Source organism: Salvelinus sp. IW2-2015, unplaced genomic scaffold (assembly GCF_002910315.2).
Source record: "Salvelinus sp. IW2-2015 unplaced genomic scaffold, ASM291031v2 Un_scaffold2276, whole genome shotgun sequence".
Lineage (NCBI taxonomy): Eukaryota > Metazoa > Chordata > Actinopteri > Salmoniformes > Salmonidae > Salvelinus > Salvelinus sp. IW2-2015.
This window is the reverse complement of record NW_019943603.1, coordinates 30,445-47,343: the sequence shown is the minus strand read 5'-3', so window position 1 is coordinate 47,343 and position 16,899 is coordinate 30,445. Positions and strand designations below refer to the sequence as shown.

General features: G+C 46.6%; 1 protein-coding gene across 1 annotated transcript in view; it reads right to left on the bottom strand.

The window, feature by feature from the left end:
- Positions 1-16,899, bottom strand: part of LOC112073499 (otogelin-like protein) — a 56,151-nt gene that overhangs the window by 36,437 nt on the left and 2,815 nt on the right. The window contains 9 exon segments of the mRNA XM_070440171.1: positions 14,398-14,505; positions 14,660-14,852; positions 14,960-15,003; positions 15,168-15,242; positions 15,397-15,565; positions 15,716-15,925; positions 16,027-16,151; positions 16,293-16,470; positions 16,645-16,777. Coding sequence (XP_070296272.1) covers positions 14,398-14,505; positions 14,660-14,852; positions 14,960-15,003; positions 15,168-15,242; positions 15,397-15,565; positions 15,716-15,925; positions 16,027-16,151; positions 16,293-16,470; positions 16,645-16,777 — 1,235 coding nt within the window.

Below are 16,899 nucleotides of genomic sequence, written 5' to 3'. Positions count from 1 at the left end.
CATGCCATGATACAGTTTAGAGATGGCCTAGAACAGAGCCCTGGGGGACACACGTGGTGAGAGCACGTGCCGTGCGGAGACAGATTCTCGCCACGCCAACCTGGTAGGAGCCGACCTGTGCAGGTTAGCGACGCAATCCAAGCGTGGGCGCGCGCCGGAGATATGCCCAACTCGGAGAGGGTGGAGAGGAGGCATCTGATGGTTCACAGTCTGTCAAGGCAGGCGATAGGTCTAGAAGGATGAGAGCAGAGGAGAGGAGAGTTAGCTTGCGGGACAAGTGCGGAGCGCCTCCGTGGACCACAGCAGAAGAGCAGTCTCAGTTTGAATGGATTAGTCCTTAAAACCTGACTGATTTGGATCAAGAAGGTCATTCTGAGAGAGATAGCAGGAGAGCTGGCCAAGGACGGCAAACGTTCAAGAGTTTTGGAGAGAAAGGAAAGAAGGGATACTGGTCTGTAGTTGTTGACATCGGAGATCGAGTTGATAGGTTTTTTCAGAAGGGTTGCTACATTACTCATCCATATTATATTATATACTGTACTCTATATCAATCTACTGCATCTTGCCATCTTTATTAATACATGTATCACTACCACTTTAAACTATGCCACTTTATGTTACATACCCTAACATTACTCATCTCAATCATGTATAGACTGTACACTATATCATCTACTGCATCTTGCTTATGCCGTTTCCCTGTACCATCACTCATTCATATATCTTTTATGTACATATTATTTATCCCCTTACACTTGTGTGTAAAGGTAGTAGTTGAATGTAGTTAATTACTTGTTGGTTATTACTGCATTGTCGAAACTAGAAGCACAAAGCATTTCGCTACACTCGCATTAACATCTGCTAACCATCTGTATGTGACAAATAAAATTTGATTTTGATTTGATTTGATTTTAAGGTGTTGCAGTAATGTCTCTTATTTGCGCATGATGTCTCAGTGTTCTGCTCACTCGTGGGGACACTACATCCACAAAATCTTACAGGTAACTGAAAGTTCAAGCCCCTTGTGCTGCCATAGATTTACATTAGAAGTGCCTCATCAAGATGCTGAAGGTCATTGACAAGATATAATACGCAAAATGACGTTAAATATTCTGTAGCTTTGATGCTGTAGCTTTAGTGGGCGGCAGCTAGCCTTAGTGGTTAGAGTGTGGACTAGAAACCGAAAGTTTGCCAAAATTCAAATCCCTGCGCTGACAAGGAAAAAATCTGTTTTCTGCCCTGAACAAGGCAAGTTAACCACTGTTCCTAGGCTGTCAGTGAAAAATAAGAATTTGTTCTTAATTTCTTACTAACTGCCTAGTTAATAAAAAGTGAAAATATATATTTTAAAAAAATTGTACTGATCATTACTTTCAAAATCTACTGGCAAATCCTTTTCAATCCTTTCATATGAGAAAATTGAAGATTAAAACGTATGGTTTAAGTCTGGTTTAAGGGTCTCTTTCCAAGCTTTAAAAGGATAAAACTTCACATGCAACACCATGGGCCAGAAAAGGTTGAATACATTGCCATGCGTCAATCCAGCATGACTTCTGCCGCTTTCAAAACAACTGGGAAACTCGGACCTGGAAAAATCAGAGTTTCAAGACACAAAAAATGAGCTACGACTAGGAAAATACGTTTTAACGGTCATCCAACTGCATTCCAAGTCAGGAACGCTGACTTCTTTTAGAGCTCTAACCTGAAGTCCTGATGCCATGATTCAACTTGTTTTTTTATGAGTCCAGTTGTCCTTGAAAGCGTCACCTTCCTTTCAAAGTGAGCACAGTACAACAAGGTGAGTCCAAAAATGTATTGGTATGCTGCTTGATGAATTATGTAAAATATGTAACATAACGTTCTGACTTTTGTGCTATAAGGACCGACGCGTGGAGTCGAAAGCAGTACCAGGGAGTCAAACAATTTAATGGGAGGAACAGACAAGGCAACAAGACGAACCAGCCGTCAGCACGGGGTAACAAACAACATGATGAACCCTTAATGCAGAAGCTGGAACAAGAGCTGGTGACAGACAGATATAGGGAAGGAAATAATGATGGTGCAGAGGGCGTAATTGCTGGGAGCCCGGCGTCTCGAGCGCCAGGGGGAAGAACGGGAGGCAGCGAGATAGGGGCACACGTAGCCTAAGCCTGATTTAGGACAATGGAAATATATGCTAAGGAGGTTTCATTGTCTGCTTTTTATGCCCCCTTTATTATCCTGCTTGTACAGGGAGAATACCTAAGAACGGTCCATGTTACTAAATTCTGTCGCTAACATTTTCAAAGGTCCTGAAACAAATATTATATCACCGCCTGTGATGCAAACTTCTCGGCATCTGACCATAAGGCGCTACAGAGGGTAGTGCGATGGCCCAATACATCACTGGGGGCCAAGCTCCTGTTCATCCGACCTTCAGAGGGAAGCCCAAAAATTGTCTAAGTCAAGGACCGTTCTCTCTGCTATCGCACGTTTCAAGTGTTACGGGAAGCACCAAGTCTAGGTTCAAAGCGCTCCTTAACAGCGTCTACCCCCAAGCCATAAGACTGCATAACATTTCTCAATGGCATTACATTGACCCCCCCACTGGAAGCCTCTTTGTCTACACCATTCAGCATCATTCACACCCTGTTGAGCGTTAGGCCCCACCCATTGCTTAAGGATTCACAGTGAGGCCATTAACTGAACAACCAAAATTTCAAGACAGACAGAGTGTGCCTTTTTTGTTTTTCGTATATATTGACGACGGCTATTGCCCGTTAAATATTATCGATTTTTAGGCTATAAAACAACCTGGGATGATTATAAACATCGTTCACTGTTTTCTACAACTTTACGGATACTATTGAATTTGTCTGCCCGTGACCGCATTTGAGCCATTGATTACTAACAAAACGCGCCAACAAAATTTAGTTTTGTGATAAAAGAGGACTTTACAAACAAAAAACAAACATTTATTAACTGGAGTCTTGATTAGTCAACCATACGACAGATCATCAAAGGTAAGTGATTCATTTTATGCTATTTCTGACTTTGTGACTATCTACTTGGCTGCTAACTGTTTTAATGTTTTTTGCTTGAGCGCGTCCTCCAGATTCACATGGTTTGGCTTTTCGCCGTTAAAAGCTTTTTGAAAATCTTACACGGCGCGGATTACAACAAGTTAAGCTTATTTTGATTATTCACTTTGATTTCATGAAAGTTAAATATTACGTATAGTAGTTAGATAATTTATTAATTGAATTACGGAAGTTTCGATATGGAATGCTAGCTCAACACCTATCCATATGTTAATAAAATATTTTTGAGTCCTATCTTTAAATTATTTGTCCAACATGTATTTTTAGCCAAAGTTTATGATGAGTTTCTGTTAGATTAGTACTCTCCAAAATTCCCACAATTTTGGTGCTATTGACGATGGCTGCGTTTTGTAAACCCAATTTGTAGCGTATAAATATGCACATTTTCGAAACAAAACATAAATGTATTGATAATAACATGATGTCATAAACTGTCATCTGATGAAGTTGTTCAAAAGGTTAGTGATTCATTTTATCTCTATTTGTGGTTTTGTGAAAGCTATCTTTACGGTTGAAAAATGGCGTTGTTTTGGCTATTGTGGTGAGCTAACATAAATATATGTTGTGATGTCGCTGCTAAACACTTAAAATCGAAATATTGCTGGATTCACAAGATGTTTATCTCATTTGCTGGACAACCATTATTTTTCATAAAAGTTTTATGATGATATTTAGTATTTCACGTTGCTCTCTGTAATTATTCTGGCTGCTCGTGCTATTTGATGTACTGCAATCGTTAAAACTAGATATACCTCAAATATGCCAAATTGTCCGAACCCAAAAGCCATAAATATTGTATAACATGATTCAAGACTGTATCTGATGAATTTCAAAGGTTATGATCATTTATCCCTTATGTGTTTGTGAAGCCCTACTCCTTTGGGTCAAAAATGCTTGTTGTGTGCTATTGTGATAGCCAACATAAATATATCTTGTGGTTTCCGCTGTAAAACATTTTTCTCAGCAACAGCAGGTCAACCCAAGCCCACAGATGGTCAGCGCATGTCCGAGCTCGTCCTGCGAATGCCAGCCGCGAGTCTTCCAGCCCACTACCCCAGATGCGCCATGTCTCACATGCCGCGAGCAGCACCTTATGATCTCCACCAACCAAGACAGTCTGACTCTATATGTCTCACAGCTCCCATGAGCAGTGTGTCTAATGCCCAGGCACAGTCAGAGAGCATGTTCCCAAGTCGCCCACAAGAGAGCATGCCATTCCTCCTAGCGCGACAAGAAAGACAACATATTTTGATTGAAAACAGGTTTATGTTCAAATGGCTCTCAAATGCTGCTCCTGGCTCTGCACTCTAGTTTCCTGAAAACCGGATCACAATTCCACACCCGCTGCTAGGGAATAAACAAATAAAGACCATCGTATCTTAACTGGTATAGCAATGTGGGCATGTCCACTATAAGCCAGCCTGCGACGTGTCGCCATCCTCATTGCCCATTAGTCATTGCCCTACCCGCTATGCAGGAGTGCCGTCCCAGCCCACAAGGTCAGAACATCTCCCAGTTAGTCTCATCTATGCAAGCGCTCTGAAATTGCTCCACCCACCCGCAGAGGACAGCGCGGACTAATTAACCCAGCCCCACAGCACAACATGTTTCTCCTATTCGAGCCTCTCAGCAAGAGCCCTCACTTCCCTCTGCAGCCCACAGGAACAAACGCCTAGCAGAAGTCCAAGCTAGTCGCAGATGTTCCCCAGTTTCACCAGCCAGAGAGCAGGTTCCCTAGCCCTAGTCAAGACCAAGAGCATGTCCAGCCACACAGAACAGAAGCCAATGTACCCATTGGCCCACATGCAGCGGCGAATCGTCCATCACTCTCACTAGCAGCGCCACAGTCCCAGGCACCACAAAGAGAACTGAGCTAACTTGTCTCCAGCCCCAGCAGCGGACATGTTCTCGAGCCAAGACAGGATGCGGCTAGTCTCCAGAGACCCTCTATGCAAGATCTATCTCCAGCACACCACAAGAGAGCAAACCAAATGATACCCTAAGTCAGACAGCATGTCGCCCCACTCTGTCAGCCCAGCCATGAAGACATAATCCAGCCCATCTCATTAGTGTCTCACTGTCCCTCAGCATCTCTCAGCACGCAAAGTCCATACCCTGAAGCCACACAGTTGCAGAATCAAGTCCTCGTTCTGAAGAGCTTAATCCAGTGCCAGTTGATGCAACTTTCTAGAAATATACTTCACATTACATGAACTGTCACGACGTCGGTCTCTATAATAGTAGTCCTCAGACCACGCTGAACTTTTTCTTGCACACACACTCTTTGTCCGCTATCCCTGTTATCAGGCCGATTTTACTCAACTGTGCAAGCTATATTGTGACTCTACTCAACACAAGTTATTTTTTTTCTGCTGCGAGAATTTCTTACCACACTTACCTAATCTACCATCTAGCAAGAACTTCTCGATCAACACTAGGCATCAACATGATCACGAAGATGTGGAGTCATAAGAGATGCTTCTATATGGCCCAACAGCGACTTGTCTACACTGCGTCATCCAGTAGACATTCCCTATCGGGTTTCCATAATCCGTAGCTCATGCATGCCAGCATCGAAATGAACATATCACAGATTTATGTTCCGCAGATAAGCACACTTGCGTGAGTTTCGTGTCTGTTTCTCCTTTGCTTAGTATTTCCTAATCTAGATAACATTTAAGCAGCTCAATAAAGGAATACGCTTGTCTAAAAACCTGTTTTCCTTGCAGCTTCTCTTGCTCAGCCCGCCCAGCGTTGAAAATCTTAGTCATCCGCTAGGCATTGTCGTGGTGCAATTTGCAGCCCAACCAAAGAGAGATAACATCCGAATATCTTGTGTATCCAATAGTGAGGTTAATGAATATGAGGATTATCGGCTTCAGATGATACATACTACAAAAAGGATGCTTAAGGCCTAGTGGAACAAACCTCCAAAGTTCAAAGGCACCTGCAGTGTTCTAGCGTAATCATGATAATGACATGGGTAAGATGTCAGATACATTGAGAAAACGCACAAAAAGCGCAGAAATAAATAAATAATCCATATTAAATAGCGTGACGTCAGTTGCACAAGGTAAATGCTGTCACTCCGCATCGGCTACACGCTAACAACCCAGACCACCAGCAACTACACAGATTCATACAAAGGGCAGAAACAATTTCTGACACTGCCAAACTTATGCGACAAGGAGCCCATATGAGTTCAACCACAAAAGAGAACGCGTCACTCGTAACATAAGATAAATGGCAGTGTCCAGACCTGGCTGTCCTGATTCACAACTAGAGGCCAGCAGTGCGATAGACTGTCCCACAGGTGTTCACACTGCATTATAGCGCGAGCGATACCCCAATGTGCCCACGCGTCGACCGATCAGGTGTTGTCTGTGAAGACTCCGGACGTCTAGAAACCAAATCATCCTATCGTTCTCCAGTGCGCGCCCGTATGGAGGTTGATACCCCTCCGCAATGAATGGAAGAGGTGTGGAGGAGCCCCCAGAGCCTGGCAAATAAGATTCCCTAGGTGCCGCACGGATTGCCACTGTTGGTGTGCCTCTCGCGTGCCGGCTAGTGTTGTAGTGGCGGCAGTGCAAGTTGAAGTGGCAGTCGTGCTGTGCGCTCACGCCCGTGGCCCCCATGCGCGCAGCAGTCCTCGAAGCTCGCGTGAGCCTACTCGCTGACCTGCGGCATGCTCGGCGTGCGGAGCATTTGTGAGGTAAGCACTGTCCGTTCACTGGCTCACACTGTCAAAAGTTCACAACACACGGAACGCACTCAGGCGCAGACCGCGGTGAGGGTACAGACAGGGAAGGCGATGAATGGAAGAGTAGGGAAGAGAAAAAATCCGCGGAGGATAGAGGTGTGGCTAACCAGCAGGCCCTGGGAGGGTGAGATGATAAGTGACCTGCGGGTCCGGGTGTACACATGGTCGCAGGGAAGCCCTAGGTCCAAGCGAGGAAACGTGATACAGAAGACAAAGAGGAAGAAGAGATGATGATGTGGATGTGTGCGATATGTGCGTGATAGATGGTCCGTGGTGTACTGATACTAGTCATGAGTGCCGTGTGTAGTGTGTGTGCTGTTGTGATCCGAGTGATGAATGTGTCCGTAGTCTAGGTGTGTGATGTGATGTGTGGTGTCGTGGGTGTGTGTGTGAGTTGTGTAGATAAAGTGGCAAGATATGGTCTGTATCAATATGCCGCTCGACATGTAGCCAGATGGTTGTGGCATCGCAAACTGGCACTTGCTCTAGCCTACAAACAAACGTCTCGAGTGCATTGCTCCGTACCAGAGAGGATGGTTATGATCCATGTTACGAAGTGGGGATGCATGGTCCGTGTGGAGCTACCACGTCGCCTGCGCCACACAGCTTCATCGGACCCTACCTAGGCGGCACACTGGATGGCCTCCTCGAAGCGAGATAGAAGATGTCTTATAGTGAGGACGACACAGCGCCCAAAGACCAACTGCGAAGCGAGTGTATAAGTGACACAGCGCAGGATAATCTGGTCACGAGGGTGTGTAGACGGTGCTGTGACTAGACCCAATGCTAGAGGGGAGGCCAATGGCCCCTCATAAGTAGGTGCTGACGAAATAGCTAGGTGAAAGAAGTTCTGCGGTCCGTGTGTGGTACACACAACAGGCCTAAGGCAACTGGAATATTGCGTTGTGTCGGTGTTTGACCAGGTCGGAAGATCTTGCCGTAAATCCAACATGGATGGGAACGCCGATCACCCATCTTCATTTAGACCGACTGAAATCGAACTACAACAATACGAGATAGACAAGGTCACTAATAAATTACTCTGGGCAACGCGAGTGGAAATTGAGGACAGCGCTCACCAATCAAATGCTAAAACTGCTGGGAAAGAAGGCACGAAAAGTGAGAAGAAAGGCAGAAAAGAAAAAGACAGAGAAAGACATAAGAGCGACGAGTGATGACATCTCACCATACACAGAGATGAACCTGGAAGAAGAGTCCCCTAAGGCAAGCTGTGTCCTGGCAGCTCCTGATGTTACGACAACAAGACGAAAAACAGAGCCCAGGACAGAAGGGGCCCAGCCACAATGTAGACGCCAACCAAATAACGATAGAGAGAAAAAGCGAAAAGAAGAAGAGAAGAAAAGAGGATAGAGAATTGAGCCTGAACACCATTGGTATAATACTTAAACAAGGAAAGAACCGGAGTGCAGGGAACATAGAAGTGCGTAAACTCTTGGCACACAATGACAACCAGAAGATACGAGACAGTGCCAGCGAAATAACAACATGACACACTAAGAATAGCTGTAACCAACCACACCTAAAGTGCAAGCTGCAATGAACTGACTGTGTGACAAGAAAGCTCAAAGATGAGCAATAAGCGCACTGCCTAATATAGAGACAGCAGCCCGTGAGCAGAGAGGACCATAGCATCTCAAGAAGATCATGCTACTCATGCTCGAGCTGCTTCCGACAGAAATCCAAAGGTGGGAAACATGAGCTGACAAACACTGGCGCTAACATCGAACATACCAGAGTGTCGACCAATAGATTATGAAAGCGAGTCTCACTTATCCCACAGATATTCACACAGAATCACAAACACAAAGACCATATTGACAACCAAATCCACAATTTTGATAACCTCACATAATCAGGTACCATGAAAGAACTCTACCACAAGAATGCTGTGCGCAATCGAGCAGCAAAGCAACCGAATATTGACCTGTGAACAGTGGTCGCCACAAAGAGAAAGCATGGGAGAACACAGTGAAGGAAAGCAGTAGAGCACCAAATAATGTACCACACCACATAAGGGCGACGAACGGCAATATTATAAGAGTGCTGCCCGAGTTTACTGTTTAAGCTTTAATAAGCACCCTATCAGACTCAATAATGATCCGAAGCTAAATTGTTATCAAGGCACATGAATAAATGAAATATCTAATACCGGAAAACATAATGTATACATGTACTTTAAGTTATTATAATGGAAAACATATCTGTAATGCATAACATCGGTTCTAGTTAATTTGATTTTGTTGGTCAAATCTTCACTTGTATCGTATGAATACTCTACTGCAACACTTAGCTTCAAGTATGCAAAATGGTTTAAACAACAGGTGTCTCCCATGCCGAATAGAACCCCTTGGAATTGAATTGGAAAAATTGATAGCCTTGAGAAGACAGAGAAACAAGCAGAAGAGAAAACAGAGAGAGAATAACAACAGGGGAAGAGGAGGAGAGACAGGTGAGCGAAAGACAACAAGAGAGCGAGACTAACAGAAGAAGAACAGAGAACACAAATACCAAGAGAGAAAGATGCGAGACGGAGACCAGCAGCCACGCAGACCTGGAGGAGCGACAGAGACAGAGAGAAGCAGTGAGAAAACAGAAGAGTAGACGAAAACAGACAGAGAACAGCCGAGAAACAATTGAATAAGAAAGATGAAGGCAAAGAGCGCACCGAAAACGCGAGGCAAAGCGAGGAAAAGAGACAGAGAGCGAGAAGAAACGAGGAACCAGACGACCGAAGTGAGAGACATAGAGAACAGAGAGAAAACAGAGAGATCAGGAGGGACCAGAAGACGAAGAGGAGCTATGAGAGACAGAAGAGAGAAGAAGAGAGAAGAACAGAGGCAGGAACGACAGAGAGAGAGAAAAACAGAGAGAGAAGAAGAAGAGCAGGGCGAGCGCTATCTATAGGACAGCATAATGCAAGCGTGACACTCTGCGGAGAGCGAGAGAGAGAGCTACCATATGATGCGTGATATTGTTATGTGCGTGTGTCATCTAGCCATGTGGTGTGCGGGTCATGGTCCTAAGAAGGCTGTATGAGCGAGTGCAAATTCCTGTCGCTCAGTGAATTACACTTATCTGTGAGAGGACTCTAAGAGGACCAATTGTACTAGGAAGCGAGAGCGATGCACAGTATCAGAGGTCAGCGCCAGGAGGGAGACAAGCAACAGCCTGCAAACTAAATAGACAGAGTATAGAAGAGTGTCGATGATAGCTAGACAATAAATATGCTTAGTTCTAACCTAGCTTCATTAGAATGCCATATCTTTATCATAAACACCTCTTTTATATCATATGGGCTCATCACCTGCTCTTTTCAGAACCATGATACCATGCACCATGATAGAATTTCAAATGTGATCCAATCGTCGCCTATATGGGAGAACAAGTAAACTATAAAATGATCAGTGATTAGGTAGACCGCGTTACGAAGATGAGAACACACTCCATATCACTCATATGCACGATCAACAGAATACATAGAAAACCAATCCATAGGATGTTAATTAAATTACACCTAAGACAATACAAAGTAAAAGATATGGGAGCAACCTAGAGTGAAATATTATTTCCCTATGTGCGTTCCGAATGACCAATAAACTGGGCTGAGCCTATACAGGGCATACTGCGCTCAGAGTACAGACATGTGTCCAGAGATTGCAGTCGCATTGATGGAACAACCGGGCGTCTAGTCGACGGTAATTGAGAGTAAGTATGTACCTAGTGTAGGTAGAATTCGTAGAACTAACCGTGGAGCATATGCACTTAGAAATTTCTGAATCAACTCAGACGTGTGAGTAAGCTGCTCCTGCTTACGAGAGAGCGAGGCACGAGGGTGCCCAAGGGACGAATGCCAAATAGTCTCCAAGTGTAGGAGCCAATTATGATCTCTACTATGTGATATGTTGGATTCAATACACTGAGTCTCGTGATAAATAGCTCGCGGCGTAGAAGCCCTCTACAAAATCAGCGTCGACCGTCAGAGCCTCAGTAGATCATTCTACCACCACTGGACCTTCTTAAGGGTGACTCTAGGTCCGAATACCAGATCACTGCTTCGAGACTTGCTGACCTCTGTGTTGCATTTAAACTCCAGAGAGTTGTTGTCCTGCCAATATGGCAGGAGTATCTGTTTAAATCGATACCAGCAGTACCTCCAAGTGAATTCCAAACAGTGTTAGATAACTGTTGCGGTGGAAGTCTTGTACTTACCATTCATCCCCGATGAAAAGCTATGAACCCCTCTTATGAGATTGTAACACTCTCTGTTAAATACCACTAATTTCAGACTAGATGTATAAGTGGAAGGGCGGCAGGGAGACAGGCTGTGTAGAAAGGAAAGGATTTTAGTGCAAGCGCTTCTGTAGGTATCATGTGATCGTGTATGTTGTGTGGAAAATGCGACGATCCCTTCACAGTCCAGAGCGAGCAATCTAGTATACTGCGCCGACCTAAACCACATATATAAGAGTTAACCACAAGACTGAGCGCCTCAATAAAGTTGGAAACTGGGTATCTGCAGGTTCTGGGACCAGCCAGTAAGCCAACGTGGTCTCTCTAGTTGCCTATGCGTTGTTGTCCATTCGGAGGATGAACTGTTTCAAACGTGCTGTTCTTCAAAGGCTTTGTAATCGACCGTCGTTGGTGTGCACGTTTCCCGACGAGCTGTAGTCTAGAATGTTCCGAGCCACTCTACGCAAAGACCAATTTCTAGCCAACATTAGCAGAGCGTGGATCTCATTCTCTACGCCGAACCACAACACCTCAAAGGGACCGAGCGATCTCTCTGCTGGAACACTCGGGATCTCTCCACAGTGCTAGTAGTGTGCGATCCATCGCCCGACACAATGTGCAGGCATTTTGAAGTGACAACAAAATCCCGATGCAACACTGCGCAGAATAGTCTAGTGTGAAGCTGTTCCTGTTTATGTCCACACAATACTAGGTAGAAGCAGATTACTGTCTCTACATGTGTGTTTAGGTACATGTCGAATCGGCCGTGAGATGTTACCTAGGATGCACGCACATGGCTGCGAGTAAGGCGCCTCTACACCAGGGGTAAACAGAACTAGAGTGCAAGATCCAAGACACAGTCAAGATGAGTGCTCGGTCATCGAGAGAGTCCGCCCACGAAGAGAACACCCCAATATGCCGGCCGGGTGCCAGAACAACACCACAGACCCCTTGATTCAAGGAGCCAACTCGAAGACCCGTGTCCCATAACCTCGCTCCTTCTTCGATTCTTTGCAAAGTGGTATGCGTGAATATTCCCCTACGTGACGAAGTCCCAGCCGAACGCCTCCCTCTTTGTGTTACTCCCAGTGTGTCCCCTGTGTGCGTGTCCTCGCTACAGCTTTGCTTACCTCAGCCACAATCTCAATTGTTTTCTCCTGCCCATAATCACCAATTGTAAGACGCTACCAAGCGTCCCATTGGCATCCACACTTTCCCTAGATTTGCCAATGTCGTCCTCTGTCATACCTCACACCAAACACGGCATTCCACAACGACACACACAACCAAGCACTCTCCAACTGGAATAGCGGTTAGGACTACTGACCGAGCCAGCGACACCACCGTTTCCAGCGGGATGGGGTTACAGTGCTTACAGACGCACACCAATTCTACCGACGATGTCAGGTAAACGTTGGCATTGTGAGCCAGGAGTGAGCTCACCGCATAGATTTGGTCGCATAACATTCCAGGCCGAGCGTGTCCGAACGTGTGGCCAGCTGCCCTGTGTTGCTCGTCCAAAGAATTCAAAACGTTGTTAGACCGATCTACTCTCATGCGACAGCCGACACAGGAGCTGCGACCTAAAATTGTTGAGCACAGTATCGTGAGATAACAGCCCCGTGACACACAGCGTTTACTATGAGGCAGACGACCGCAAACGAGCTGTAGAGAGCAGTCTGATGCAGTACAGGCTGCAGGACCAGGACCAAAGAGACATCCGGTGCAAGCAAGGACGACAGACAGAACTCTGAGACAAACAGACCCGAGGGGAGAGTTATAGCACGACAGGGTGGGTCCAGAAGAGGAGCGGATGTGAGTCTGAGAGAGGGAGACAGGAGCAATGAGCGAGGGAGACAGACAATGAGCGAGGAGAACAGAACATGAGCGAGGGAGACGTGGCATTTCTTTGGGGGGCCGCACAAGCCCTCCATGGGCTCCCAGACGTTAGCCTTGACTGCCATTAGATGAAGCATCCCAGACCCCTTGTGAGACCATATGCTGGATAGGACGCGGATTGATGAGCGCCTGAGGTTCGCTCAGAAACTATGGAGCAACAAATCCCGAAATCGAGCAACGGAGAGCCTATCAACTAGTGGGACACTGGAAATGTGATGTCAGCGACTCCTGTGCAAGAGGAAGGCATGGTGAATCTGCTACTAGCAGAAGGCCAGGCACGCCACACCAGAGCAATACACCGGCGCCAGACGAGGGAAGAGGGCACGATAGAGACATCACCAGAGGAAACTATGAGAGACAGACACGAACATTGAGGAACGAAGCGAACAGTGCGTCAGCTCAGACTCTCCGAACCCACCCACAAAAACAGACGCGCACCGGAGCAGTACACTACAGACAGCGACACGAACAGGAGAGAAACGATCCAGAGAGCAAGTGGAACACACGATGACAGATTGACAGCGTAGAGACTAGACAGGAGGGATGCACAGAGCGTACGATAGCGAGAGAGCATTATGGAGAGACTTCTACACCGACCTCACAAGAGACAGACAAGAAGAGAGATGACACAGAATAAATAGGGAGAAAGATGAGAAGAAGGAACGCAGCGAGCTAACAGGACATGGAGAATCAGACGCAGAGACCGTTGGTGAAGTACAAAAACTCAGAAGATGTCATCGACTGTGGAAAAGAACACAGTACAGCAAAGAGATGACACAGACTAGAGAGGGAGGCTACCGATCGATGTGTGTGGCCTCCACCGAGCGAGTGACCAGGCTGTGAACAAGATCAAGCACTACCGATGAACAGAATGGACCCGGAGGGCATTTGACTCCTGATGACAAAGACAGGTGGACGAGGGGGACAGATCTTGAGAGAGAGACAGAGCGAAGAGACTGAGGGAGACCAGACAGACATCAGCGGGGAGAATGAGGATCTGCCAGGGAGGAGAATCGTAGACAGACCCTCACAGAGAACCGATACAGGCAGACTCAAGAGAGGAAGACAATCGACAAACAAGAGAGGAAGAGCAGCGAAAGAAAGAGAGGAAGACAGACAGAAAGAGAGAGACTAGGAGAAGACCAGATGAGAGAGAGGGAGAGCAGACAGAGAGAGAGAGAGGGAGAGAGAGAGAGAGGAGAGTGGAGATGGACAAGAAGAGATAGAGAGGGAGACAGACAGACAGACAGACAGAGAGAGGGAGAGAGAAAGACAGAGAGAGAACAAGATTAAGTTAGAGTCAGAGAGTAAATTAAACACAAATTGAGCATTTTAGGAAACTAGTGCTCTCTTTAAATTATTTTAACAGCATTTAACAATCCTGAGGGAGGTATGTGAGGGTCGTACCATCTGTAACAGGGGGTGTCGACAGTCTCTCCTGGCAGATACTCCAGGCCCAGCCAGGCACAGGGGCAGTTCTCTGGGTAGTAACATTCCCCACGGTGCAGCACCAGCCTACACACATACACATACAGGCAGGGGCCAACAACAGTCAGGGCTCAAGCATGTGTGTGTTAATACAGTTAACGTATATTGTTGGGAAATAATGAATTACTTTATTCTGTTTTAAACAGTTAAACACACACACACACAGACACACACCCCCTACCCTTGTTGGCAGACACAGCCAGGTATACAGGGTGTGGTGGGAGGACAGGTCAGATTCAACATCAGGTTCCGACAGGTGAGCTCACAGGCCACACCTCCTCGCCAGGCCGGCGCTCCCTGGAACCCGTGGAACCCCTGGGGCTCAGAGCAGCTGTGGAACACCTTTCCCTCTGGACACTGGCCTCGCTCTGGCTCTGAAACAGACAGAGGTCATTCAGAAACAGAGCTTTGTTGTTAGATGGATGGAGAAAGGAGAATAAGAAAGGAATAGAGAGAGGGGAATGAGAGAGGAATGGTTTACCTCTTTCTTCTGGTACACACTCCATCCTACCATTCCTGCACAGGCTGTTGGAGGGAGATAGAACGGGAGAAAGAGGAGAACAATTCTTCAGAGCTCTGTTACCAATCAGGGGGATTGTTTGAAGGGTTTTATGTCTGTGAAGTGAACTCTCTATAACCTCTGTGTGTGTGTCTGTGTGTGTGTGTGTGTGTGTGTGTGGGCTGCTTACCAAGGGCCTGCGGCGCTGAAGGACACCTCCCCTGGCTGGGACACCCCTCCAATAGAGTAACAATGACACTGCGACCTGAAAGACAGAGGAGAGAAGAGAGGAGGGGAGAGGACGGATGGAAGGCTTAAGTTATGTGTTTGACAATGATAACGATGATGATGATAATGTGTTCTTTGATCAAGATGATGGTGTATGTTAGGCGATAATGTGTAGGGTGGTGAAGTCTTACGGCTGAACGCAGCGTTGTCGTACGTCGTCGTAGTAACTGCCCTCGGAGCAGCCACACCCCTCAGCACAGTCGTCATGGTTACAGGTCTCTCCACTGGAGAGGGAGCGGCAGGACCCGCCGCAGGACGACACACAGGACTGGTACAGCATCCCACCCAAACACACCATCCCTACACACACACACAAATCTGAGTTACACACCTCCATCACACCCCCAAGGCACACCACCATTACACACACACACACACACACACACACACACACACACACACACACACACACACACACACATCATACCCTGACACCCCACACAGACTCACCACACTCTGAGACGTGGGCCCTGTAGTTGACAATAACATTGTGTTTGGAGCAGAGATAGGCATAGTGGGCCAGGGCCGTACACAGACAGGCGTTACCACAGCGACAGGCCTGGTAGCGACACTGCTGCTGGTACACACTGGAACTGACGTAACCATGGCATGGAGAGAACACACTGCCCAACAACACCTCACACAGAGAGGCGTAGAACACTGGAACACACACACAGCTTTTGAGACGATATGTGGAGAGGTATTACAAGAAAACAAATGGAGGTCAGGTTAGAGTTTTGAGGTCAGGGGTCAGAGGTTACCGTTGTGCTGATTTATCTCACAGGGGTCAATGATGGGCTGGTTGACGGGGGCGGAGCAAGCAGATGAGACCCTCCAGGAGTTAGCATGGAGCTGGGGAGTCCCCTCTATCATCCCTGCTGGAGACCTACACACACAGGCCAGACAACATTTCAGGAATATTCTTAATGTAATACTGTTTTACTCAACTTCCTCAGATAAAAGTGCCAAAAACCCATCTACTGATAGGAGTCAGAAGTCAGCATGAGAGGAAGTAGTGTTTCCTTACAGGAAGTCATCCCGCAGGTTTCCGTTGAAGGTTCCACAAAGGCCCAGCGTGTTGCTGCGCCATTGGCTGTCCAGCTGTAGATAGACACGCCCACCACGCCCATCATATTGCAGACGCAGTCCAAGCAACGTCCTCAGCTGGACGAACACTGACGTTAACCTCCGTACCTCAACTACATCTACACACATAGACACACATTAAGTCAGACGCACAATAAGGTGTTCTGCAAAGCTGTGTGTTGAAACCGTTACTGTTCTCTCTATACATGCTACTTGATGGTATTCATATCCGTATCCTTCTACATACCATAGGAGTATTATTAAAGGAATCAATAAAGTTTATTGTATCATACCACCGGTGTAGGGCAAAGCGGGGGCGGGGTTGACCCCTATAAGCACTTCCCCCTCTCGGGTCAGAGTCACCTGGTGATTAACATCTTCATCCAGAACCACCGTCACTGACTGGATACACACCTGCTGCTGGGCCTACACACACACACAAGTGCGTCAGGCTGTATATGTGTGTTACCTTTGTGCAGGTGGTATACTGCAGTGTGTGTGTGTGTGTTACCTTTGTGCAGGTGGTATACTGCAGTGTGTGTGTGTGT